Consider the following 27,950-nt stretch of genomic DNA (forward strand, 5'->3'; position numbering starts at 1 on the left):
GATACTGGTGAAATCCACATGATGCTGTGAGGTTGCAGAGTCCCAAGGCGGTATAAGGCCTTTTACCCAAAATGTCGATTCTCCTGCTCCTCGGATGCTGCCTGACCTGCTGTGCTTTTCCAGCACCACACTCTTGATGCATACATACCTATCTGGAGAGAAGTTACCTCAGGGCTAAGGGGAATGATATGGGGGGGGAACTAATTGAATAGTTCTTTGAAAGAGCGATCATATGCATAATGAGCCAAGCAGCCTTCTTCCATGCTATACCATTTTATGAAATTTATAAAGTGTAATCCTGCATCGTGGAGTTTCACACACAGATTCGGAATTTTGACTATGAAGCTCAGTGTTCTTGGTTTGAGAATCCTGGAAATCCTGCTGCTCCTTTCACCCAAATTCCCAAAACACAATCCAATCCCACTAGATAGGACTCCATCCCTTAAGGGTGAAGAACCCCAAAATCTTTCCCTTTTTAAAATACAATCCTCCCATATCCCCCTACTCCATAAAAGCAAATTACTGCAGATGCTGGAATCTGAAACCAAAAGAGAAAATGCTGGAAAATCTCAGCAGGTCTGGCAGCATCTGTAAGGAGAGAAAAGAGCTGACGTTTCGAGTCGAACTGATCCTTTGTCAAAGCTCCTGCTCCCCTTACTCCATATGCTTTAAACCTCAGGTGTGGGCAGGGTTACTTCTTGCTAAAAGCATACAGGAATGAAAACTTGTCACTATTCTACATCCTGCCTTGTTTTCCCTCTTGGTTAAAGACTCAACAATGGTGGATGAACTATTTTGTGCTAATGTTGCTGCAAGTTCATTGGGATCTATAACCAGTGTTTTACACGCACAATTAGGTGTGGAAAAGAACAGTTAACGCAGTGACAAAGTGCAAAGTCTTTGTCTTTATCACATTATTATTTTAATTTCCTCCCCTTTCTACAAGCAATGTGACTAACACAAACACTTGTCCTGTATTAAATCATAGGGCCAGAAGTACAATATTTAATACCATAGGGCCAGGAGTACACTATTTAGCCCACTGAGTCTACTCTGCCTTTCAATGAGATTATTGCTGGTCCAATAGTCCTCAACGCCAGTTTTTTGCCTCATCCCCATGAACCTTAATTCTCTTGTTGATGAAGAATCTATTTCACACAGATCCTTACTGATCTTAATCATTCAACAATCTGTTAAAACTTGTTTATGTACAGAAAAACCTCCTCCAGTTGGTGTGAGGAGGCACGGATTAAATCTGAGTTAAATTCATGAATTACAGCATTATACAACTTACTGTTATCAAAAGCAAATTCCTCTCCCTTGTGGATGGAAGGCAGGCCATTTTTCTTTGGTTTCTGCAGGCAAAACAGATCAGTTCCTTCCTTTGTTCTAACAAGGGTCCTTTCCTGTGTGAACAGGAAATTACGATAAAATCACTTAATTCAAGGAATAAAACTTTAACAGCTCCACCTTCACCACCTGGAAGGACAAATACAGAAGATATATGAAACACCAAGCTGCAAGTTCCCCTCCAAGCCACACACCATCCTGACTTGGAGCTTTATCACTGTTCCTTTCCTGTTGCTGGGTCAAAATTCTGAAAGTCCCTACTCACAGCATTGTGGATTAAAATATTGCAGACAGGATGGTACCCCATCATCACATCACCCTTTATTTACATGTGCACAGTACATGGGCTCTGACCAGCCAGCTCAGAGCCAGTCCGTAGACTGAGGAGACACAAAAATTGGCCATGTTGTGGATAGTGTAGGGGTTAGCTGAAAGCTCCAAAATGATGTGGATGGGTTGGTGGAGTTCAATTCTGATAAGTGTGAGGTAATGCATTTATGGAGGTCATAGAGATGTATGGAAACAGATCCTTTGATTCAACCCGTCCATGCCGACCAGATATCCCAACCCAGTCTAGTGCCACCTCCCAACACCCAGCCCATATCCCTCCAAACCCTTCCTATTCATATGCCCATCCAGATGCCTTTTAAATGTTGCAATTGTACCAGCCTCCACCACTTCCTCTGGCAAATCATTCCTTATACGTACTACCCTCTGTGTGAAAACGTCTCGTAGGTCCCTTTTATATCTTTCCCCTCTCACCCCAAACCTATGCCCTCTAGTTCTGAACTCCACCACCTCAGGGAAAACACTGTCGATTTATTCTATCCATGCCCCTCATGATTTTATAAACCTCTACAAGGTCACCCCTCAGCCTCCGACGCTCCAGGGAAAACAGCCCCAGCCTGTTCAGCCTCTCCCTATAGCTCAAATTCTCCAACCCTGGCAACATCCTTGTAAATCTTTTCTGAACCCTTCCAAGTTTCACAACATCCTTCCGATAGGAAAGAGACTAGAATTGCACACAATATTCCAACAGTGGCCTAACCAATGTCCTGTACAGCCACAACATGACTTCCCAACTCCTGTACTCAATACTCAGGGGTTAGTGGTTCAGTTACCTAACAACAAACTGTCAGTTTTACAGTTTACCTGCTCATTACCTCAGCAAGGAGAGTAACATTTTCATTGAGCGACTGGCAACTTGCAGAACATTCCGGAGTTTGCAGGTAACTGGTGACGGTCTCCGTGACGTTCAGCTGCTCATTTAATTCCACGTCTGGAAACCAACCTGAGGCAACATTCCGTCCTTCTCCCAACGCTGAATCCAGCTCATTGTAAAGGGACTGAAGTAGCAGAGAGGGGGAATCGTTCTCTTTCAATTTACTTTCTGAAATTGGAGCAAACCTACTTGGAGAACCATTTGTTTTGTCCCCCATTATTGCTCATAGTGAACAATGCATCTTATGAAGGGTTTGCCCGTAACCTGTTTGTAATTCTTATCTCTCTGAAGCCCATCTGCAATGCATGGTCATATTGCAGGTAACCTTTTGCCTGTACTGAGTGCATCTGTCAACATGTGACAAGCCATTGTGAGCCAGTGAGGTATGAAATGAGCAGCTTACAATTAGTCCTTTCTCAATAGGAGTTGTGCTATCTGCGAAACAAATGAATAATTTGACATTAAACATTCATGATAATCTACCCAAGAAGAAAACCCACCTGCCCAAACAGTAAAATATTAATCATTAACCACTGGCCATCATCTTACGTGGATAGAATTTTCACATCCATTACTCAGAGTAATAGGAAGACAGAAGAGTGAATACTTTGATCAAAACTATTTTGATATAAACTGCTGTCATTCAATTTCCAAGAATTCCCAATGCGCACACTGTCATGTCCTGCCCACCAACCCGACCTCCTTACGACTGATTTGTTGGTGACACTTTTGGGTCAATGTTTAAATCATTGAAATTGCTCCTGTAAATATTTTGTAATGGCATTTTCTCATGTAAACCCTCGATGTCACACTCCAACAATGGATCAATCAGTCAAGTCACTTTTCCTCAGCAACTGAAATTTCAAATGTCCCAACATTAGGTTTTAACTTGCTTTTAAAAAAAAGTTCTTCTCAAATAAGTTACAATACAATCCATTAATTTGTTTCCTAGTTTTTCGATTGAAGGCCTCAATCTCTCTATAGCCAGGGACATGATTTGACAGTGTCGCCCTAAAGCATGACTGTCAGCTGGAGGTAGACTTTTAAGTCTGGTCAGGTGTCTTGTTGATCTCTGAAGCTCAATTAAGACAAGGACTGGAAGGACCAATGGTTTCCAAAAAAAAAGGCAGTGTTAGGTAAATGTATTCTCTTTCTTCCTGGTTGTGACAATTGGAAAGAAAGAGGTTGCATTGAGTGAGACTCCCCTCATGGTGACCTGAGTTTTGGTCTAAATTTTGTCATTTGATGCTATTTAAGACAAAGAAGATTTCTAGATACATTCCAAGGAGACAAGAATTTATTCAGACTGCCTCAGGTAATGTCACATGACACAGCAGCAAACATAAAGTGGTTTAATATTATCAGAAGTTCCCTGAAGTCAAACGACTCACAACCTTTATGGTATCCTAATTGTGACCCACTTCAGTTCCACTGCACAGTGACAAACGCAGAAATAGTCCAACTGCTCGCGAATTGCTCCTTTCCTGAATTGAACTCCTGTGAGTTTTTATTTAAACCCCAACCACCGCAAGGCACTTTGCAAGAATTAATGATTCTGCATGTTCAAGTGGCTATTCAGGCATGGAAGGCATCACAAACCTACCCCAGGTCACACCCACATGTGTGTAGTTTTCTGCTGGACAGTGAGCGCAAGCAGGGATTGCAACCGACTTGAGGACATTCAGACTTGCTGCACCAGGGTGGCACGGTGGCTCAGTTGTTAGCACCGCTGCCACACAGTGCAAGGAACCCAGGTTCGATTCCACCCTTGGAGTGACCGCCTGTGTGGAGTTTGCACATTCTCCCTGTGTCTGCGCGGGTTCCTCGGGGTGCTCCACTTTCCTCCCACAGTCCAAAGAGGTGCAGGTCAGGTGGACTGGCCATGCTAAATTGCCCGTAGTGTTCAGGAATGTGCAGGTTAGCCATGAAAAATGACAGGGGATGGAGGATGCCCTTTGCAGGGCCAATGTGGACTTGATAGGCCGAATGGCCTGCTTCCACACGATAGAGACTCGAAGATTCAGTACCTGGGATGTACTCACTAATCGAGGATAGGTCTGCAGGTCTAGCTGTGTTCAGATCGAACAGTGCAGTTCCCATCTCTAAGTGGATACCTGTTTTAAAGTGAATAAAATGCCAGACTGACTGTGCCCTGTGGAAACTCAGGCTCACACTTTCCAGAATTCAATATCAACTGCCACAGATGATATTCATTCTGAAGATTTTAATTGGTGAGATCAGGATGGATAGATTATGCACATCTGATGAGATTGAACGGACTCTCAGAAAAGCCAAAGGGAGACCCAGCAAAGGTCTTAATTTTACTAAAGGCCTTGAACAGGTGGAAGATGTTTCCAGTTATGAGGCAAACAAAACTAGGGACCAGAAACCTGGAAAGGGCACTAATAAATCCAATAAGGAATTCAGAAGAAAAATTACTGTGGTAATGTGGAAAATTGAGGCAAATTGTAAGATGCTCGCCATACACTTGGGGGAATAGCAGGATACAGTGATAGTGAGATGAAGTAGGATGGGATGAGGCTTCAGTGGAGCATAAAATGCCCGAACAGACCTGATGGGCTAAATGGTCTATTTCTGTGCCAGTAAAATTCCACGTAATAATTAATGAAATGGCACATACATTATGTTTTATACCTGAGATATCAAAACCAACACTTGGCCTGGTACTTATTTGATTTTTTGTAAAAGCAACTCAAGTTCTGAACTATTTAATTTCTAACTTTTTCCAGTTCAGATGAGACATCATTGATCTAAAACAGTGACTCCGGTTCTGTCTCTCTGTACGTGCCACCTGAACTGCTAGGTGTTTCCATCAATTTCTCTTTCTATTTTCAATCTCCAGTACTTGGCATTTGAGTTGTCAGGCTGTTTTTCTCCACCTGCTGATACCTCAGGATCTGCAGCCCATGTCCACACACAGCATAGAGGTGAGTCCCTGAGTTGGCACCCTTCCAGTTCTCCATGTCGGCAACATCTGCCACATGACAGCACGTGCTGTCCAGGAAACGCAGGCCTCGGTCGCTCAGCTCCCAGTGCGTCAGTCGCTGGTCAATGGAGACGGTGGCCAGCAGCCTTGGGCTCAGGACCTTCACTCCAGTCACGTGCGCAGCGTGTGCGCTGTCAACTCGCGGCCCCTCTGTCACCCGCATGGAAACTCCTGCATTGACATACTGTCCTTCTGAGGCCTCAACACTCGCTGCACTGTCCTCGCTTCCTGCTGCCCTCACAGCAATTGTCCAGACACGGACAGCATTATCATCGCCACCACTGGCTAACAGGTAGCGTCCGGGATCCAGGCATCTGATGTGAAGTCCATTCACTCCACACTGATGGGCGTTTAGCACCAGACAGGGGGCCTCTAGCACTGCGAGAAACACAAGAGAATTCTGTGTCAGAGGTCTTAATTTTACTAAAGGCCTTGAACAGGTGGAAGATGCTTCCTGTTGCCAACTCTTTGAAGGCACTTAAAAACACTTAAGCCAGATTCAAGGGCATCTCAACCGTTTCATGGGCTCCTGCAGCAAATGCACAGAAATGTAAAGTAACTAAATTCAAATCAGAATATCACTTTTGAGGTTAATAAGGCACTCCAGCCCCTGCGGTCCCCACTGACCATGGAAAGCTTTGAGCAGGCCAGTGGACAGTGCATGCTCCCACTCCAAATATACCCAGGCAGAGACATAACCATGAAAGGGGGCAGGTCGAGTAACATAGAACATAGAAAAATACAGCGCAGTACAGACCCTTTGGCCCTCGATGTTGCGCCGACCCAAGCCCACCTAACCTACACTAGCCCACTATCCTCCGTATGCCTATCCAATGCCCGTTTAAATGCCCATAAAGAATGCTACTGGCAGGGCATTCCATGAACTCACGACTCGCTGAGTAAAGAATCTACTCCTAATATCTGTCCTATACCTACCTCCCCTTAATTTAAAGTTATGCCCTCTCCTAATAGCTGACTCCATACGTGGAAAAAGGTTCTCATTGTCAACTCTATCTAAACCCCTAATTATCTTGTACACCTCTATCAAGTCACCCCAAACCTTCTTTTCTTCAATGTAAACAGCCCCAAGTGCCTCAGCCTTTCCTCATACGATCTTCCTACCATACCAGGCAACATCCTGGTAAACCTCCTCTGCACCCGTTCCAGTGCCTCCACATCCTTCCTATAGTATGGCGACCAAAACTGCATACAGTACTCCAGATGCGGCCACACCAGAGTCTTATACAACTGCAACATGACCTCAGGACTCCGGAACTCAATTCCTCTACCAATAAAAGCCAGTACGCCATATGCCTTCTTCACAGCACTATTTATCTGGGTGGCAACTTTCAGAGATCTGTGTACATGGACACCAAAATCCCTCTGCTCATCCACACTACCAAGTATCCGACTATTAGCCCAGTACTCCATCTTCTTGTTACTCTTACCAAAGTGAATCACTTCACACTTACCTACATTGAACTCCATCTGCCACCTTTCTGCCCAGCTCTGCAGCTTATCTATATCCCGCTGTAACCTGCCACATCCTTCCTCACTGTCAACAACTCCACCGACTTTCGTATCATCCGCAAACTTGCTCACCCAACCTTGTAGCCCCTCCTCCAGGTCATTTATGAAAATAACAAACAGCAATGGTCCCAAAACAGATCCTTGCGGAACACCGCTAGTAACAGCACTCCAAGATGAACCTTTACCATTAAGTACTACCCTCTGTCTTCTTCCAACCAGCCAATTCCTAATCCAAACCTCTAACGCACCCTCACTGCCATACCTCCGTATTTTTTGCAGTAGCCTACCATGGGGAACCTTATCAAATGCCTTACTAAAATCCATATACACCACATCTACCGCTTTACCCTCGTCCACCTCCTTAGTCACCTTCTCAAAGAACTCAATAAGGTTTGTGAGGCACGACCTGCCCTTCACAAAACCATGCTGACTATCCTTGATCACATTATTCCTATCCAGATGTTCATAAATCCTATCCCTTACAATTCTCTCTAAGACTTTGCCCACAACACAAGTGATACTCACCAGCCTATAGTTACTAGGGTTATCCCCTTCTTGAACAAGGGAACCACATTTGCTATCCTCCAGTCTTCTGGCACTATTCCTGTAGACAACGAGGACATAAAACTCAAGGCCAATGGCTCTGCAATCTCCTCCCTTGCTTCCCAGAGAATCCTATGATAAATGCCATCAGGCCAAGGGGACTTATCTATTTTCACCCTTTCCAGAATTTCCAACACCTCTTCCCTACATACCTCAAAGCCATCCATTCTAATTAATTGTGACTCAATATTCACATCGGCAACAATGTCCTGTTCCTGAGTGAATACTGACGAAAAGTATTCATTCAGTGTCTCTCCAATCTCTTCAGCCTCCACGCACAACTTCCCACTACTATCCTTGACTGGACCTATTCCTACCCTAGTCGTTCTTTTATTCCTGACATACCTATAAAAAGCCTTTGGGTTTTCCCTAGTCCTACCAACCAAGGACTTTTCATGTCCCCTACTTGCTGCTCTTAGCTCTCTCTCTTTAGATCCTTCCTGGCTACCTTATAACTCTCAATCGCCCCAACTGAACCTTCACGCCTCATCTTTACATAGGCCCCCCTCTTCCCTTTAACAAGGGATTCCAATTCCTTATTAAACCATGGCTCCCTCACATGACCCTTTCCTCCCCGCCTGACAGGTACATACTCATCAAGGACACTCAATAGCTGCTCCTTGAACAAGCTCCACATATCGATTGCGCCCTTCCCTTGAAGCCTACTTTTCCAAGCCACGCATCCTAAGTCATGCCTCATCCCTGCCCCCAGCTATAACTCTTGCCCTGCAGTGCACACTTATCCCTCTCCATCTCTAGAGTAAAAGTCACCGAATTGTGGTCACTGTCCCCAAAGTGCTCACCTACCTCCAACTCTAACACCTGGCCTGGTTCGTTATCCAGAACCAAATCCAGTATGGCCTCACCTCTTGCTGGCCTGTCTACATATTGTGTCAGGAAACCCTCCTGCACACATTGGACAAACACCGACCCATCTAACGTCCTTGAGCTATAGCTTCCCCAATCAATATCGGGAAAGTTAAAGTCCCCCATAACAATCACCCTATTACTTTCACTCTTGTCCTGAATCATCCTCGCAATCCTTTCTTCTACGTCTCTAGGACTATTAGGAGGCCTGTAGAAAACTCCTAACAGGGTGACCTCACCTTCCCTATTTCTAAGCTCAGCCCAAACTACCTCAGATGGCGAGCCTTCATCCATCGTCCTTTCCACCGCTGTAATACTATCCTTGACAAGCAATGCCACACCTCCCTCTCTTTTACCCCCATCTCTGATCCGACTAAAACATTTAAACCCTGGAACCTGCACCACCCATTCCTGTCCCTGTTCTACCCATGTCTCCGTAATAGCCACAATATTGAAATCCCAGGTACCAACCCACGCTGCAAGTTCACCTACCTTATTTCGTATACTTCTCGCATTGAAGTATACACACTTCAAGCCACCTTCCTGTTTACAGGCACCCTCCTTCGAGATTGATGCCATGTTCCTAACCTCCCTACACTCCAGGTCCTGCACCCTAAAGCTACAGTCCAGGTTCCCATGCCCCTGAAGAGTTAGTTTAAACCCCCCCAAAGAGCACTAACAAACCTCCCCCCAAGGATACTGGTGCCCCTCAGGTTCAGGTGTAGACCATCCTGTTTATGGTGGTCCCACCTTCCCCAGAAAGAACCCCAGTTATTCAGATACCGGAATCCCTCCCTCCTGCACCATTCCTGTAGCCACGCATTTAACTGTTCTCTCTCCCTATTCCTCGACTCTCCATCACGTGGCACGGGTAACAAACCAGAGATAACAACTCTGTTTGTTCTAGCTCTGAGCGTCCAACCTAGCTCCCTGAAAGCCTGTCTAACATTCTCATCCCTCTTCCTACCTATGTCGTTGGTGCTAATGTGGACTACGACTTCGGGCTGCTCCCCCTCCCCCTTAACGACCCGGAAAACACAATCAGAGACGTCACGTGCCCTTGCACCTGGGAGGCAACATGCCAATCGTGAGTCTCTCTCGCCCCCACAAAACCGAACTATCGAGTCCCCAATAACTATTGCTTTGCTCTTCTCCACTCTTCCCTTCTGAGCAACGGGGACAGGCTCCGTGCCAGAGGCCTGAACCCTATTGCTTACCCCTGGTAAGTCGTCCCCCCCACAAGTATCCAAAACAGTATACTTGTTCTTGAGGGGAACGGCCGCGGGGGTCCCTGCACTGGCTGCTTCCTCCCAGTCCCCCTCACTGTCACCCATCTGTCTGCAATCTTTGGAGTTACTACTTCTCTAAAGCTCCGATCTATGACCCCCTCTGCCTCCCGAATGATCCTAAGTTCATCCAACTCCAGCTCCAGTTCCCTAACAGGGACTTGGAGGAGCTGGAGATGGGTGCACTTCCTGCAGGTGTAATCAGCAGGGACGAATAAGGCATCCCTCACCTCAAACATGTTGCAAGAGGAACATTGCTCTGCCTTCAATGCCATCTCTCTAGAAGTAACCTTTAAAAAAACTAGGTCTAAAAAATATAACAAGCAAAATGCAGCACTTACCTGCTTACCACAATGGGTCTTATTATTAGGTTAGAGGAGGAGGGCAGGTGGGAAGCACTACCCCTGTAGTGCCTCAGGTTCCTCTCCTTGAGCGCCTTTATTGGGAAAACCTACCTAGGTAAACTTACGCTACACCCGCTTCCAGGTCTGCTCCGCACATTTAAAAAAAACTTTTACATTTAAACCGTTAAAAAAAAACTTAACCGCGACTACAAAGAGACACCGCCAAACAGCCCTTACCTGCTCTGCCGAGAGTGAGGCCTAGTGAGATTAACCCTCTCAAACAGCCTCCAGTTGCCAACCTGAATGTTTAGCCGTGCCTCCGCCCTCCCATCATGCTGACAGAGACTGGCACAAACCAACCTCACCACCACCCCTCCCACCCCTCTCCTGAAAGATCACGGAGATAGTAATATAATTGGAGTTAGATTTTGTTCCACCTGATAGTCAATGACTTTGACTGAACTAAATAACAACACATTATAAAGCAGATGACCAATGTAATTCCACATCTAGATTAGATTAGATTACTTACACATCTCACCCAATTTAAATTTTTTAGATTAGATTAGTTTAGATTACCTACAGTGTGGAAACAGGCCCTTCGGCCCAACAAGTCCACACCGACACGCCGAAGCGCAACCCACCCAGACCCATTCCCCCACATTTATCCCTTCAACTAACACTATGGGCAATTTAGCATGACCAATTCACCTGACCTGCACATCTTTGGACTGGTGGGAGGAAACCGAAGCACCCGGAGGAAACCCACGCAGACACGGGGAGAACGTGCAAACTCCACACAGTCAGTCGCCTGAGGCGGAAATTGAACCCGGGTCTCAAGCCCACAAATTTCACCCCATACATTCTGGCTAATACATCTACGAGAGAGTTCTGTTTGTAAAATGCCATTGTCATTTCAGGACATTATGTCCAATGAAGTATCTTAAATGAAGTCACTGTTGTTATATCACCAAGTGTAGAGAAACACAGTAAATTTGGAGGGTACATCCACAAATCCTCGAGCTAGCATACTAGGTAGATAAGGTGATCAAAATAACACATGGAGTGCTTTCTAATATTGCCCAGAGCCCAGATAATAACAGTAGGGAAGTAACACTAGAACTGGAGACGACACAGACTGCAGCAGGGAATACTGCATACAGTCCAGGCCAGTGTCTTCTAGGAAGAATCTGTTTGTATTAGAGAGTTTTATGAGGATTTTGATAATGAAGAAAAAATGGTGTGGCTGGAGTTCATTTTAGAAGGCTGAGGGGAAATTTAATTGAGGTGGGTAAAACAGATATAGTGGATAGGAAGGATCTAGTTCCTTTACCAGAGATGTCTAAATCCAATGGATTGAAAGTCACTGGCAGAAAATTAAGGTTCAGTTGAGAAGGAATTACCTTATACAGGGTGATGGCTGTCTAGAACTCACTGCCTTATGGCAAAATCCCTCACTGCATACAAAAAAAATGTGGATATGAACTGGAGATGAGCTGGACATGGGAATAGAATCATCAGTTTTTTTAACTCAATCGGCATAGACAAGATGGGCCGAATGGTCTCCTTTTGGGTCATAGAGCTTTCTTTGTTTCTCTGTTTAATAATTACAGCCAATTTGCACATAATTAGCTCCTACAAACACCAATTAGATAATTGATGTGAGAGAATAGATGGGAGGAGAAAGTGAGGACTGCAGATGTTGGAGTTCAGAGCTGAAAATGTGTTGCTGGAAAAGCGCAGCAGATCAGGCAGCATCCAAAGTTCGGATTTGTTGTAGGTACTGGTTGTCCTGGTTGGGTCCAAATTTTGTTGGTCTGAACGTAGTCCGGAGTCCGTGCGGGGTCAGTCGGTTCCGTAGGCAGGTGCTGAGGAAGGAGATGTGGCTGTGGTAGCGAGTCTGTTTGAGAACGTGGCTGAAGAGCTTCTGGGCAGAGGAGATGACCTGGGGGGTGCAGTGAGAGAGGGACTCACTGAAGAAGGGCTCATGCCCGAAATGTCGATTTTCCTGCTCTTTGGATGCTGCCTGACCTGCTGCGCTTTTCCAGCAACACATTTTTAGCTCAGTGAGAGAATAGATGCCAACTGAGCTCTCTCAGACATCGATCGAATGTGTTTGTGATATTAACGGAGAGGTAAATACTTGGACCAGGAAGAAATTTCTACATGACCTCACCTCCTGCAGCACAATCTGTGTAACTTGTGGTGCATATAAAATCCCAGAGACTGTGAAAGTACCAAATTTCAAGAAAAATGCAATGCTGATCCAACCAAGTGCATCCTTATTGTGTGGGATGATACATACCCCAGGGCCGACAACCTCCTTCTGGAAGACTAGTTGCCATCTTGGCTTTCTCAATTGTTCCAGAGATATTCCAAAACACTATCCTTCCATCAGTGGCTGCACTGCACAGAAAAACCCTGCTGCAGGGAAAGACAGGGGTTTTGTCAACTTTATCACAACAAACAGCAACCAACATTGCTGTCTTATCAATTTACTTTACTGATAGCGTGAGAAAGAGAAAAGAAATAGAAAAACAGAAAGACCTACATTGACATAGTACATTTTGCAATAACCACACATTTCAAAGCACTTCACAGGCAATGAACTATCCTGAAGAGTTGTCCTGGTCATAATGTAAGAATCCCAGCAGCCAATGTTTTGAAAAAACATTCACTCACAGGATGTAGGTTTGACTGCCCCAAGCCCGGATTGACTGCACAACTCTAAATGCCTGAGAAGATGGTAATGAGCTTCCTTCTTGAACTAGGTGGAAGCGGGTACTGCAGATGCTGGAGATTAGAGTCAAGATTAGAGTGGTGCTGGAAAAGCACAGCAGGTAAATCGACTTTTTAGGCAAAATCCTTCATCACTACCTTCTTGAACTGTGGCAATCCATGTGCTGCAGGGACACCTGCCTTGTTCAGAAGGGAATTCCAGGATTTCGACCCAGTGACAATAAAGGAACGACAATATATTTCCAATTAAGGATGGTGAGTGGCTTGGAGGGGAACTTGCAGGTAGTAGTGGTCTGATGGACTTGAAAATGTGTTGCTGGTTAAAGCACAGCAGGTCAGGCAGCATCCAAAGAACACGAAATTCGACGTTTCGGGCCAGAGCCCTTCATCAGGAATGAGGAGAGTGTGCCAGGCAGGCTAAGATAAAAAGTAGGGAGGAGGGACTTGGGGGAGGGGCGATGGAGATGTGATAGGTGGAAGGAGGTCAAGGTGAGGGTGATAGGCCGGAGTGAGGTGGGGGCGGAGAGGTCAGGAAGAAGATTGCAGGTTAGGAGGGCAGTGCTGAGTTCAAGGGAATCGACTGAGACAAGCTGGGGGGAGGGGAAATTAGGAAACTGGAGAAATCTGAGTTCATCCCTTGTGGTTGCAGGGTTCCCAGGCGGAAGATGAGGCGCTCTTCCTCCAACCATCGTGTTGTTATGATCTGGCGATGGAGGAGTCCAAGGACCTGCATGTCCTTGGTGGAGTGGGAGGGGGAGTTAAAGTGTTGAGCCGCGGGGTGGTTGGGTTGGTTGGTCCGGGCATCCCAGAGGTGTTCCCTGAAGCGTTCCGCAAGTAGGCGGCCTGTCTCCCCAATATAGAGGAGGCCACATCGGGTGCAGCGGATGCAATAGATGATGTGTGTGGAGGTGCAGGTGAATTTGTGGCGGATATGGAAGAATCCCTTGGGGCCTTGGAGAGAGGTAAGGGAGGAGGTGTGGGCGTACGTTTTGCATTTCCTGCGGTTGCAGGGGAAGGTGCCAGGAGTGGAGGTTGGGTTGGTGGGGGATGTGGACCTGACGAGGGAGTCACCAAGGGAGTGGTCTTTGCGGAACGCTGATAGGGGAGGGGAGGAAAATATATCCCTTGTGGTGGGGTCCGTTTGGAGGTGGCGGAAATGACGGCGGATGATATGCTGTATACGGAGGTTGGTGGGGTGGTAGGTGAGAACCAGTGGGGTTCTGTCTTGGTGGCGGTTGGAGGGGCGGGGCTCAAGGGCAGAGGAGCGGGAAGAGGAGGAAATGCGGTGGAGGGCATCGTCGATCACGTCTGGGGGGAGTCTGCGGTCCTTGAAGAAGGAGGCCAACTGGGCTGTACGGTATTGGAACTCGTCCTCCTGAGAGCAGATGCGGCGGAGACGAAGGAATTGGGAATATGGGATGGAGTTTTTATAGGGGGCAGGGTGGGAGGAGGAGGTCTGATGGACTTGCCTGTTTTCAGTAATGTTAGTTAAGGAATGAATATTGGTCTGGACACCAGGGAGAACTTCTCCAAATTCCCATGGGATCATCCATATCCACCTGGGACAACAAACGGGGTCTCGGCACAATGTCTCAGTGGAAAATTGGCACCTCCAATAGTCTGGCTCTCTGCACAGACCGTAAAAGATTTCAATACTGGATGGGAAGAGACAGAATATAATCATAAAGAGAGATAGAGAGAGAGAAAGCAGGTGAGAGTGCACAGAAGGATGTTATAGGCAGCAGAGTGTTACATCACTCAACTAGTAAACAGGAGTGCAGGGAGAATCTGTAGACAGAAAACAGTTAATTTCTGTTTTCTGTTCACTGATGTTGCCACACCAGCTGACTTTCTCCAACAATTTCTGTTTTTTTTGTTTCAGATCTCCATCATCCCCAGCTCTTTAAAAACCAAAATAACTGCAGATGCTGGAAATCAGAAACAAAAGTCAGAAATTAAGTTCTGAGGAAGGGTCACTGGTTAACTCTGATTTCTCTTCACAGACGCTGCCAGACCTGCTGAGCCTTTCCAGCTGTTTCTGTTTTTTGTTTCCACAGTGCGTTTCATTTGAGTAATCAAGAGTCACAAGGTCACATCCCCCCACAAATCCTGGGGGATACATTTGGAAAAAAAATCCTGATATAAACTTTAATATCTGCAATGGTGACTGTGAAACTACGGAATGGTTGTATAAATCCAGCTGGTTTGACAAGGGAATAAAATCTGCTGGTCTGTACGTGGCTCCAGACCTACAGCGATGTGGTCATCTCTGAAATGGCCCATCGGACCACTCGGTTATTTTCATGAAGGCAATCCGCCACCACTTTCTCGAGGGCAATGAGCAATGGCAAATAAATGACAGCCTGGGTAGTGATGCTTTTGCAAAAAGGCAGGAAGGGTACTTTGTAATGAACTACTTCAAACGGGTGGAACTTTGAAAAATAATTCACATTTGTACAGTGCTCTCAAACAAGCTTTGCCCAGACCGTCAGTAGGACTGAATCTAAGCCCTTCCACCAGCACCACCCTCTCCTCCCCCAGCACCAACCCCAATACCCACCCACGCCTACCCCAGCACCACCCCCAATACCCGTCCCACCCCTACCCAGCACCAACCCCATACCCGCCATGCCTCTCCCCCGGCACAACCCCCCATACACATCCCGGCCCTCCCTCCTTCTCCCGGCACCACCACCCATACCATCCCCGCCCATCCCCCGGCACATCCACCATGCCTGCCCCACCCCATCCCGCCCTGCCCCTCCCTGGCACTCCCCCATACCCACCCAGCCCCTCCCACAGCACCACCCCCCATACTCGACCCACGCTTCCCTCAGCATCACCCCTCCCCCAGCACCAACCCCAATACCAGCCCCTCCCCCAGCACCAACCCCAATACCAGCCCCTCCCCCAGCACCAACCCCAATACCCATCCTGCCCCTCCCCCCAGCACCCTCCCCCATACCTGCTGCACCCCACCCAACCCCCTGTCACCACCCCCCATACCCGCCTCGCCTTGCCCCACCCCCCGGCACCACCCCCATACCTGCCTCACCCCACCCCCATCCCCACCCTACCCCCCCCAGCACCGCCCCTCCCATTCCCCGGCACCACCCCCCATACCCGCCCGCCCCTCCCGGCACCACTCCCAATACCCTCCCCGCCCCTCCCCCGGCACCACTCCCAATACCCTCCCCCGGCACCACTCCCAATACCCTCCTCCAATACCTACCCCACCTTCATCTCTCCTCCCCAATGCACACAAACGTCCTGCAGCATCGCCTGGTTCCCATTCTAATTCCTCCCTTAACACCCCCACCTCACCCCGACACCTCCACTTGTTGGAGTGTGAACTGGAACACACGCGAGGATGTGGCCACAGAGAGACTGCAAGACTTGGGAGCCGAGTGGGTACTTGAGATGTTGGGGAAAGCTGAACCATTTTAAATCACATTCTGTCGATAGTTTGCGGCATTTACATTCGCCTCCCTCACTGCGAGTCCCAACCGCCCAAACACCCCATCCCCAATGACTGACACTCCTCATTTTTTAAAGCACTGCACGGAGGAATATTTCAAGCAATAACAACAGTTTGCATTTATATAACAACTTCAAAGGCAAATAATTGGACTACATCCAATGTTGGACCACAGGATGAGAAATTCAAGCGATGACCAAAGCATAAAAAAAGTGGTAGATTTTACCAAATGTCTTAAAGGAGGGTAAGTGAGGATAAGTTGATGTAACGAGGATGTCGGAGTCAAACACTGTGGTGCTAGAAAAGCACAGCAGGTCAGGCAGCATACGAGGAGCAGGACACTATATCTGTTGCTCTCGATGTGGTCTCTTCGACATTGGAGAGACAGGACACCAACTCGCAGAGCAGTTCAGGGAACATCTCCGGGACACACACACCCAACCCCACAGCCCTGTGACTGACCACTTCAACTCCCCCTCCCACTCCCCCAATGACATACAAATGCTGGGCCTCCAAATACAAGCCACCAAAGAGTGGAGGAAGAACACCTCATCTTCTGCCTTGGGACCCTTCAACCACATGGCATCAATATCGATTTCACCAGTTTTCTCATCTCCTCTCCCCTCACCTCATCCCAGATTCAACCCTTCAACTCGGCACTGCCTTCTTGAAATGTCCTATCTGTCCATCTTCCTTCCCACCTATCCATTCTACCCTCCCCTCCGACCTATCACTATTACCCCCCACCTGTATCCACCTATCACATTCCTAGCTACCTTCCCTCCAGCACCCTTCACCCCCCAACATTCCTGATGAAGGGCTCATGCCCGAAACGTTGACTCTCCTGCTCCTCGGATGGTGCCTGTCCTGCTATGCTTTTCTAGTGCCATACCTCTTGGCTCTGACTCTACAGGAACTACTGTCCTCACTGTGTCCTAGTTAAGAGGATGACCACAACCTGGGGCTAGGGCAGCTGAATGCACGAGTGCAGGATGTGCAAGATTCCAGAATGGACAAGGACAAATTTCTCGGGGTGTTGTGGTACTGGAGGAGATTACAGAGGTAATCGGGATGGGGGAGGAATTTAAGGACTAAAATGCAGCAACACTGTTTAAAACACAGAGGTAATCAGGACCTCCAATGGCTCAATGTCAGTCCAACTCCACACCAGGTAACAGGTTAATCAACAGCTCGTTCTATTAACCCTCTGCTAATGTGCTTACCGCCCTCTGGTGGTGGGCTGAAACGTGAAGGTCTGCAGCTTGAGTACACACCGCTGATGGTAGAAAGATTCAGCAAGGAGAGTGATCTTCCTCTTGCACTCATCGATGAGAAAGAGCCTGCACAGCAAAAAGAATCTTATAAATGATGGACTGCAACAGTTCAGGAATGTAGCATGTGGTTGTGATCAGGTTCTGCAGGAAATGTTAATAAGTTACTGACCAGCCCTGGTAATAAGCGCTATCGCTGCTATAGAAAGCATGTTGTGAAACTTGAAAGGGTTCAGAAAAGACTTACAAGGATGTTGCCAGGGTTGGAGGATTTGAGCTACAGGGAGAGGTGGAATATGCTGGGGCTGTTTTCCCTGGAGCAATGGAGGCTGAGGGGTGACTTTATAAAATCATGAGGGGTGTGGATTGGAAGAATAGATAACGTCTTTTCCCTGGGGTGGGAGAATCCCAAAGGATATCCTCTATGGTGAGCTTGCATCTGGGAAGAGACCCAGTGGGCATACCCATCTGCTACAAGGATGTCTGCATGAGGGACATGAAGGAGCTAGATATCGTTACGGAGTCCTTGGAAAGGCTTGTAGCTGGCAGCACGAGATGGAGAAGTATCCTGAACCAACACCTCAAAACAGGGGAAAAGAAGCTGATGAGCACTGCAGCAGACAAGCAGGCACCAAGGAAGGAGTGCAGTAGCTCGAGCAGATCAACAACCACAACAGATGGGACCTCTGTGACTGGGACGGTCACTCCAGCACTAGTCTCTTCAGTCATTAGCGACGTTGCTTCAGGGAAGCAGAAAGCCAGAACAACACATGGTCAGTCATGACTGAAAGGGGCCTCACAGTCACAGTCGGGGAGTCCAGAACTACAGGGCATAGGTTTAATTTGGAAGGGGAAAATTTTAAAGGGACATGAGGGCAACTATTTCACGCAAAGGATAGTGCATATGTGGAATGAGCTGCCAGAGGAAGTGGTGGAGGCTGATACAATTACAACATTTAAAAGTACCTAGATGGGTATATGATTAGGAACAGTTTAGAAGGACATGGGCCAAGCGCTGGCAAATGAGACTGGATTGGGTTGGGATATCCGGTCGGGATGGTCGAATTGGACCGAAGAGTCTGTTTCCATGCTGTACAGCTCTATGACTCCATGAGACTTTGTAAGGAAGGTAAGATGAATCTGGCATACACACACACGGAGAAAGTGAGCAAGACAGTGAGTGAATCCAGCCAGGGAGGAATCCTGTTTTGTCAGGGCGGGTTCTGATGATCTGTAGTGACTCGATAAACAGGTATAGAGGAGGTAGCTGGAACAGGGGACGGAGTTGGATGATTAATTATGATTATATTGAATGGTAGAGCAGGCTCAAAGGGCTGAATGATCTATTCCAGGTCCTATATTTTATGTTTCTTTCCAGAAGACATGGCCGGAATGGGTGAGGCAACAGAATCAAAAACAAATATACTCGAAGAGGAGGTATTTGTAAGGGGATATGAAAAGTGACTAATTTGGTAGCTCTTTCAATGACCTGTTATGTGTGTGATGGGGCTGAACAGCCTCCTTCTGTGTAGCAATGACCCAGGGACCCAGCCTTCTAACAAGGAATAAATATGTGCACACCTCCTTCCCTCTCCAGAGAAAATTTCTGTTGTAATTGCTGGTGAATTTCAGATCTAGTTGACATGGGGCTGGGGGGGGTGGGGAGGGGTGAGCAGGCTGAGGAATGGGTGCGCTGGGGCAGAATTTTAATCTGTAAAGGGTCTATGATAAGAGAGAAGAGATTAGTTTACCTCACGGATCCATCACTGCAGGCTGCAGCCAGGAAGTGACACAAGGAGATGGAGGCTGTCCTGAAATTCGCCTCAGTGTCCACCACCACAATGGACATATACCTTGATGAAAGAGAGTATCACAGATTGATAAAGCCCTCTATACATACAGTCACTGGGCAGTGAAGAGCAATACGCTTTCAAATCTTTTTGTCTTGCATTCATCAGGACACATGTAAGAATTCCAGATTTCAAGGAAACAACAATTTACACTTCTTGAGAAAAGGGTGCTGATTGGTTGCCATAGTTGACCCTGATTGGTTGGGATGCTGCAATGGGATATGCACATAGCAATGCCAGAGTGCATTTAGGAATGAATCAGCATTGTAAATAACATGAATTGTCACTCCCCTTTGAAATTTAGCATTGTTACTCTGCCTTGTCTATGCAAGATGAAAAAGATTCAACAATACATGTCCTTCAACAATAACATAAAGCATTTCAGTTAATTCACACCTGAGATAAGAGGGGGTTCAATTCTTCATAATCTTTTTGCTTCTATGAAAAGACTCTGAGTCTGCATGGCTCCTTAATCTCCACCTATATCAGGTTGTCCGGGCTTTTACTTGTTGATTCATTTACTAATAATTAACTTTAAAAATTAAATAAATAAATTAATTAATAAATCTGGCACACAAGATAAATAAGGTGGCAGGTGATGAGGACAGTTCCCAAAATACTTCGCAATCAATTAAGATCTTTCGAATGCTGTAAAGTAGCAATGATGTTGCTGGAGAGAAAAAGTATTTACCAGTATGTTGGACTAAGCTTCTTTGCTCTTCTTCCAACTAAGTTCCAGGTCTACCCAAACAAATTTCAGTTGAGCAAGACAACACCTTCAACATTGCAGCACAGAATCAGGACTGGCACTGAAGTATTGGCCAAGATAGTGTCCTAAAATTGTTTGAGTCAGACATAAATGCACAACCTCCTGCCTCAGAGGAGACAGCACGCCACCCACCATGTCACGGCTGACACTCATTAACATTGCCACACTTAAAACTCATTTTAGACAAGAGGCCTCTTGTCGCGCAATGGTAGTATCCCTACCTCTGACCCAGGAGCCCTAGGTTCAGGACCCACATTCCTCCAAAAGGTGTACAATAACATCTCTGCATATGAGAATTAAAAGTAATATTTTAAAACTCATCCTTTTGGCCCCTTCCAAAGTTAGATCAGAGCGGGGTAAGTGGGAAGGCTGGGGTGAGGTTCTTAGCAATATCTCAATAAAAGGCAATGCCTGAAAAACAACGAGACAGAAACCAAAATGATACCTGGTCTCGGGGTCCATCTTGAGCATCCTGTGCCTGTTTTTCTTATGCTCCCAGTCTTCAGCCAGCCTGTGAGAAGCCAGGTGTTCCACTTGACAGCTAAGAGGTGCACCACCATCGACACGTCGAATAAGGAGGCAGTAAGATTGCAGCTCGGCTCTCCCACCAGCAGAGAATAACACGGACGAGGAGCTGTCACCATTACCAGCTCGGCAGCTTCCAGTCACAGCTATGGTCCTCACGCTGGAGATGTGGTCATCAACCGTTGTCAGCTTGGACACATGACCTGAGCGTTCGTAAACGGCTAAAATATTCACTGTCGTGTCTTCGCTGCCTGTCGCCATGATACTTATGGGTCCATCAGGTGACGATTCAAGCCTTTTCACAAATCTCACACAAGTAAGCTCACGGCCATGCATGGATTCCTTGATGACTGTCCGGGAGCAGTCGCCCGAGTTGCCTTGGCAAATGAAGATGTCGCCTGACTTGATGTAGGCAAAGAATACACTGGTTGGGGAGTTGCAGTAGCTCCATGACCTATGACCTCCACCACAGGGGATGCACAGTAACTTCTCGCTGGTCTTGGCATTCCACACGACAAAGTTGGTGGAATGGAAACCAAGTACGAGGAGGTCACCTTCAGGCATCACAAGCAGTCGCTCGATCCAGTCCATCCCCTTACAGGTTCTCTGACTCCTTAACAATTTTAGCTTTTTGTCTTCGACTGTCAGCTGACGATAGTAGCCATCCCGTCCAGTGCTGTATACAAAACCGTCGTGGAATAGAACTGACGTCACCCCCAACTTTCCGTGCAACCCCGGCAAAATGGAAAGTGGCCCTTCACAGTCAGGCTGGCTGACGATCCCGGGTGAACCAGGTAGGAATCTGCCCTGGCGATACCTTCCTGCTGTATCATCCGAAACCACCACATCCACGCTCCCTTCACTGAGCCTTTGCTGTTCGTCCCTGTCTCTCCCAGCGCAGGAGTACAGTAACAAGGAGCCACGGCGGTCTCCGCAAACCAGGAGGTGGGCCTCAGATAGGAATACCACGCTCGTATGCCACCTGTGCTTGCACAATGGCAGGAGGTAACGGCACTTCTCTGCCACCGAGACCACCCGATCTCCCTTGCAGGAAACCACCCGCCAGATCATGATGCCATCGGCACCCGAGGAGAAAAGGTGGCACTCATCTGGATTCTGCCCTTCCTGTGAGGCCCAGCCGAGACTGTGCACTTTCCCTTGGTGCACTCGATTCTCCAGCATCTTCACAGGCTCAGAAAGGGTGAATATTTTCACCCAGCCATCAATGTTCCCGACTGCACAAACAACACAGCCATTGCCCAGCCTTCTGACTGCTAACAGGCCGTACGACTGGTAACTTGCATCTTCCATGATGAGTTTCCATTGGCCAGAGGCCAGGCAATAGCTGTAGATACTTCCAGCATCAGTCAGAACCAAGAGAAGAATTGGGTCAACCAATGTCAAAGCCTTTGGTGTGCCCATTTTCCCAATTTCACCACATTTGAGTTGAGTAATGGCCATGCCTTCGGCTTTCTTCCCCTGAATCTTCCACAACCTGATACCTGAGTCTGCTCCTCCAGTTACTAACCAGCCCTTATCTTCATTAACAGCCAGTGCTCTCACACTCCTCCCTTTGTGTCCTTTAAAACAGTCGATGATATCGCCATCATAGCTCCACACAATACAAGCTGAATCTTCCCCGATGCTGATAATACAATCTTCCATGAGCCGTACTGACCAGACCCTGGACTGGTGCCCATATAACCGTAAAAGGCACTGTACTGAATCTACCTCACCATCACCACCATTCAGAGCTTGGTGTAAGTTCCCAACTTCCCAGAGTCTTATGCTTCTATCATCAGAGGCTGAGGCAATAACACCATTCTTCTCCAAGTAATGAATACTGAAGATGACCCCACTGTGCCCACTAATGCGTCTTTCCGTTTGTACCCTACCGTCCTCATTGGTGGGACCCTCCATTCGCCACAGGACAAGTTGGTTAAAGACAGTTCCAGAAATCAAAATTAGTTCATCCCAATTGTGACCCACAAAGCAAGCGGAGTACAGGATACATTTGACATCGCAGTGCACTTCACGCAAGGTCCTTCTTGCCTTGTAGTCACATAGAACCACAGAGTTGTGCCCGAGAGCCAGGCCAAAATACAAGTCCGATTCACAGTCACTCTCCAGCCACTGAAGGTCCCAAATCCAGTCGTGCAGTTCGTGTAGCTGCCCGATCCTCTGCAGCTTTGGCTCCCTGGCACACGATTCAAGCTCGAGCACAATGAGGCCTTTCGCGCCAAACACAGCCAGCCGTGAGCTGCTAGTTTGCACACGTAGGGGCCACGGTTTGATGCCGTGAACACAGTAGTTTTGAAGCACATTGCAAGAAAGCTTTCTCTCGTAACCATTTGCCGAATTCAAAGTGTAAAGATTTACACTGGCTCCTTCACCTGTTAAACAACAGAGAAATTTAAAAGAAAACTGATTTTAAAATAAATTGTTTCTCTTTTACTTGCACTCATAATGTGGGAAAACTAGCAACGGTATAATTAAATTGAATCACATTGAAATTCCAGAACAGAATCAGGCCATTTGCACCAACTGATTCCTCCTGGTATTTGTACTTCATACAGTCCCCTGCCATTTCTTCTATTCTAACTCTGACAGTATATCACCTTCTATTCCTGTTCATTCTACTGTAGCTTCCCATTAAGTGCACCTTATTATTCACATCAACTACTGTCCTCTCTTCCAAGGTACAATCTCCTTTGTCTCCCACTCCAAAGTCTTGAACATGTTGTCAACTCCCAAATTCACATCCACTATTCCGATAGCTGTTTCCTCACCAAAGCTATCAAATTTGGAATTGCTGCATGTTTTATATGGTTTTAATGAGGTTTTATTCTTCCTGCCTTGGTTTTCCATATGTCTTAGCTTTAGACACAGTTCTTATCCATCACAAATGATATCCTGGGTGTGTAATCATCATAATCTCCTCCTCATCCTTCTCTGCAGCCTTGAACACAACTGACTACGCTGTTTCTCCATCTCTCCCATCTCTAGTTGTTCCAAGGCAATGGCAGTAAACTAATTTCTCCAACAATTATTTCCAACTAAGCAGCTTTCTAGATCAACAAGTTCAACAAACAATCCATAGCATCGAACTGCAACTGCATGTACAGCAAACTAGGTATAGGTATCTTGGAAAGATGTTAGTGACAATAACAGGGTTTTGCTCAACGGTATGACAGCTATCAGGGTTATTTTTACAGTGCCTACCCACAAAGTATCACTTTCACAATTACCATGATGGATTTGAACAAAGTTCCTCAGTTCTCCCAATCCTGCACCAATAGCACTGTAACCCAACATTCTTCAGTACAGTCAGAGTTAGAAGGTACCACTTATGGTGCAGAGATAGCACTCTCTTCCTAATAGTCACAAAATCAGGAGAGCAAATTCCATTCCAGGAGCTGGAACATCTACAGGTTAAGGGGTTGCTCCACTGTTGGAGTTACTGCCTTTCAAATGAGACATTGGATTGAGCACATTTCATTGGGTAGAGTGATCTCAAGGCATCATTTAAAAAACAAGAAAAATGAAGCTCTCCCTCATGTCTTGGTCAATATTTATCCCTCAATCATCATCAACGCAATCTTTCCAGAGTCTCTCCGCTACCTACAAGGTATAGGTTGGGACTGTGATGGAATAGTCTCCAAATGCCTGGGTGAGAGCAGTCGAAAGACACAGAGAAGTCAACACTATCCAGGAGAGAGCAGCCTGTTTGATTGGTATGCCAAACATGACTCCGAATGTTCACTCCCTTCACCAACTCCAATAGCACCTTCCACTTCCACATCCACATCCACATCCATGACGACTACCATCCAGAAGGACAAGGACAGCAGACACACAGGAACACCACCACCCACAAGTTCCCCGCCAAACCACATGTTGCCCTAACCTGGGACGATATCGCCACACAGCTGCTCCGACACCAGCAGCTCATCACCGCTTCCTGAAGGGCGGGTAGAGATGGGAAAGAAATGCTGGCCCAGCCAGCGACACCCACATCACCCGAACAAATAAATAAAAATCAAATTATCTGGCCATTCTCACACTGCAGGCTGTGCGGTTTACTGAGCAAAAACTGGCTCTCTTTTCTACAGCAATGACACTGCTTTACTAGCTGTAAAAGAATCTGAACATTATGAGTAGGACTTGCGAAGTTTTTATGGTCATGCAGCATGGAAACAGACCTTTCGGTCCAAACTCATGCACACTGACCATGTTTCCAAACTAAACTAGTTGTACTTGCCTGTGTTTGGCCTAATCCCGCTAAAACTTTCCTATTTATGTACTTATCCAAATACCTTTTAAGTGATGTAACTTGCATTCTACAGTTTCATTGGCAGCTCATTCCACACACATCATACAAAAAAAAGCTGGTGGATTGTCTTCCTACACCAGGGTTACCCGGCCTGGGGATGAGGACCTCAAGCAAGGTCACCAGCTGATGTTTTGGGGTAAAAAATGAGATCTGCAGATGCTGGAGATCACAGCTGCAAATGTGTTGCTGGTCAAAGCACAGCAGGTTAGGCAGCATCTCAGGAATAGAGAATTCGACGTTTCGAGCATAAGCCCTTCATCAGGAATAAGAGAGAGAGAGCCAAGCAGGCTGAGATAAAAGGTAGGGAGGAGGGACTAGGGGGAGGGGCGATGGAGGTGGGATAGGTGGAAGGAGGTCAAGGTGAGGGTGATAGGCCGGAGTGGGGTGGGGGCGGAGAGGTCAGGAAGAGGATTGCAGGTTAGGAGGGCGGTGCTGAGTTGAGGGAACCGACTGAGACAAGGTGGGGGGAGGGGAAATGAGGAAGCTGGAGAAATCTGAATTCATACCTTGTGGTTGGAGGGTTCCCAGGCGGAAGATGAGGCGCTCCTCCTCCAGCCGTCGTGTAGTTGTGTTCTGCCGGTGGAGGAGTCCAAGGACCTGCATGTCCTCGGTGGAGTGGGAGGGGGAGTTAAAGTGTTGAGCCACGGGGTGATTGGGTTGGTTGGTTCGGGCGGCCCAGAGGTGTTCTCTGAAGCGTTCCGCAAGTAAGCGGCCTGTCTCACCAATATAGAGGAGGCCACATCGGGTGCAGCGGATGCAATAGATGATGTGTGTGGAGGTACAGGTGAACTTGTGGCGGATATGGAAGGATCCCTTGGGGCCTTGGAGGGAAGTGAGTGTGGAGGTGTGGGCGCAAGTTTTACATTTCCTGCGGTTGCAGGGGAAGGTGCCGGGGGTGGAGGTTGGGTTGGTGGGGGGTGTGGATCTGACAAGGGAGTCACGAAGGGAGTGGTCCTTGCGGAACGCTGATAGGGGAGGGGAGGGAAATATATCCTTGGTGGTGGGGTCCGTTTGGAGGTGGCGGAAATGGCGGCGGATGATACGTTGTATGCGGAGGTTGGTGGGGTGGTAGGTGAGAACCAGTGGGGTTCTGTCTTGGTGGCGGTTGGAGGAGCGGGGCTCAAGGGTGGAGGAGCGGGAAGTGGAGGAGATGCGGTGGAGGGCATCGTCGATCACGTCTGGGGGGAATCTGCGGTCCTTGAAGAAGGAGGCCATCTGGGCTGTGCGGTGTTGGAATTGGTCCTCCTGGGAGCAGATGCGGCGGAGACGAAGGAATTGGGAATATGGGATGGCGTTTTTACAGGGGGCAGGGTGGGAGGAGGTGTAGTCCAGGTAGCTGTGGGAGTCAGTCGGTTTATAATAGATGTCTGTGTTGAGTCGGTCGCCCGAGATAGAAATGGAAAGGTCTAGGAAGGACCCCACCACCAAGGATATATTTCCCTCCCCTCCCCTATCAGCGTTCCGCAAGGACCACTCCCTTCGTGACTCCCTTGTCAGATCCACACCCCCCCACCAACCCAACCTCCACCCCCGGCACCTTCCCCTGCAACCGCAGGAAATGTAAAACTTGCGCCCACACCTCCACACTCACTTCCCTCCAAGGCCCCAAGGGATCCTTCCATATCCGCCACAAGTTCACCTGTACCTCCACACACATCATCTATTGCATCCGCTGCACCCGATGTGGCCTCCTCTATATTGGTGAGACAGGCCGCTTACTTGCGGAACGCTTCAGAGAACACCTCTGGGCCGCCCGAACCAACCAACCCAATCACCCCGTGGCTCAACACTTTAACTCCCCCTCCCACTCCACCGAGGACATGCAGGTCCTTGGACTCCTCCACCGGCAGAACACAACTACACGACGGCTGGAGGAGGAGCGCCTCATCTTCCGCCTGGGAACCCTCCAACCACAAGGTATGAACTCAGATTTCTCCAGCTTCCTCATTTCCCCTCCCCCCACCTTGTCTCAGTCGGTTCCCTCAACTCAGCACCGCCCTCCTAACCTGCAATCCTCTTCCTGACCTCTCCGCCCCCACCCCACTCCGGCCTATCACCCTCACCTTGACCTCCTTCCACCTATCCCACCTCCATCGCCCCTCCCCCTAGTCCCTCCTCCCTACCTTTTATCTCAGCCTGCTTGGCTCTCTCTCTCTTATTCCTGATGAAGGGCTTATGCTCGAAACGTCGAATTCTCTATTCCTGAGATGCTGCCTAACCTGCTGTGCTTTGACCAGCAACACATTTGCAGCTGATGTTTTGGGGTCACAATCTCCAATGCAGCAATGATACCACACAGCTCCCCACCCACCCCCCACAGATCGTCTCTACCCTAACCTCCAAGTCTCGCCAGCTCCTAGTCAAATTTTCACTGATGGAGTCACAACCATTTTCAAACCTGGAAATAGGATTTCAGTGACAAAAAGTTTGGAAAGTATTATCCTACATTAAAACCATTCTAGGATTTGACAATGGGATACGGGAAACCTTTAAATTAAATTGATGCTCCTTTAAAGCTTCTGCAATTTCTATTCAAAGAACGAGATTAATTAGGTTAGTTCATCCAACCAAAGGGAACCCTTCAAAAAATACATGACTGACATTTACCTGAGAGAAGCAAGTCTCCCACAAACTGCAAGGCTGTGATGGGCGAGAGCAGTGACACAGACTCACACTGCATCTTCCTACAGCTTCTCTGATACAGTTACAATTTAACATTAACAATTATCTTCAGGACAGGAATCTCTCTCTACTCTGCGTTCAACATGTTTGTGAC

General features: G+C 47.5%; 1 protein-coding gene across 2 annotated transcripts; it reads right to left on the minus strand.

The window, feature by feature from the left end:
- Positions 1–3,886: 3,886 nt before the first annotated feature.
- On the minus strand, positions 3,887–27,865 carry wdr6 (WD repeat domain 6). Of its 2 annotated transcripts, none has more exons than XM_060835074.1 (6): positions 27,782–27,865; positions 20,762–23,234; positions 19,449–19,550; positions 17,650–17,766; positions 12,515–12,630; positions 3,887–5,957 (listed from the first exon to the last, which is right to left on the minus strand). In XM_060835074.1, the coding sequence occupies exons 1-6, from the start codon at positions 27,852–27,854 to the stop codon at positions 5,425–5,427; spliced, it is 3,414 nt and encodes a 1,137-aa protein (XP_060691057.1). In that variant the 5' UTR covers positions 27,855–27,865; the 3' UTR covers positions 3,887–5,424. The 2 variants fall into 2 exon arrangements, with proteins under 2 accessions (XP_060691057.1, XP_060691056.1); XM_060835073.1 differs by having other exon boundaries at positions 12,515–12,633.
- Between the last annotated feature and the right edge of the window lie 85 nt (positions 27,866–27,950).

The sequence above is a fragment of the Hemiscyllium ocellatum genome, chromosome 14, assembly GCF_020745735.1.
Source record: "Hemiscyllium ocellatum isolate sHemOce1 chromosome 14, sHemOce1.pat.X.cur, whole genome shotgun sequence".
NCBI lineage: Eukaryota > Metazoa > Chordata > Chondrichthyes > Orectolobiformes > Hemiscylliidae > Hemiscyllium > Hemiscyllium ocellatum.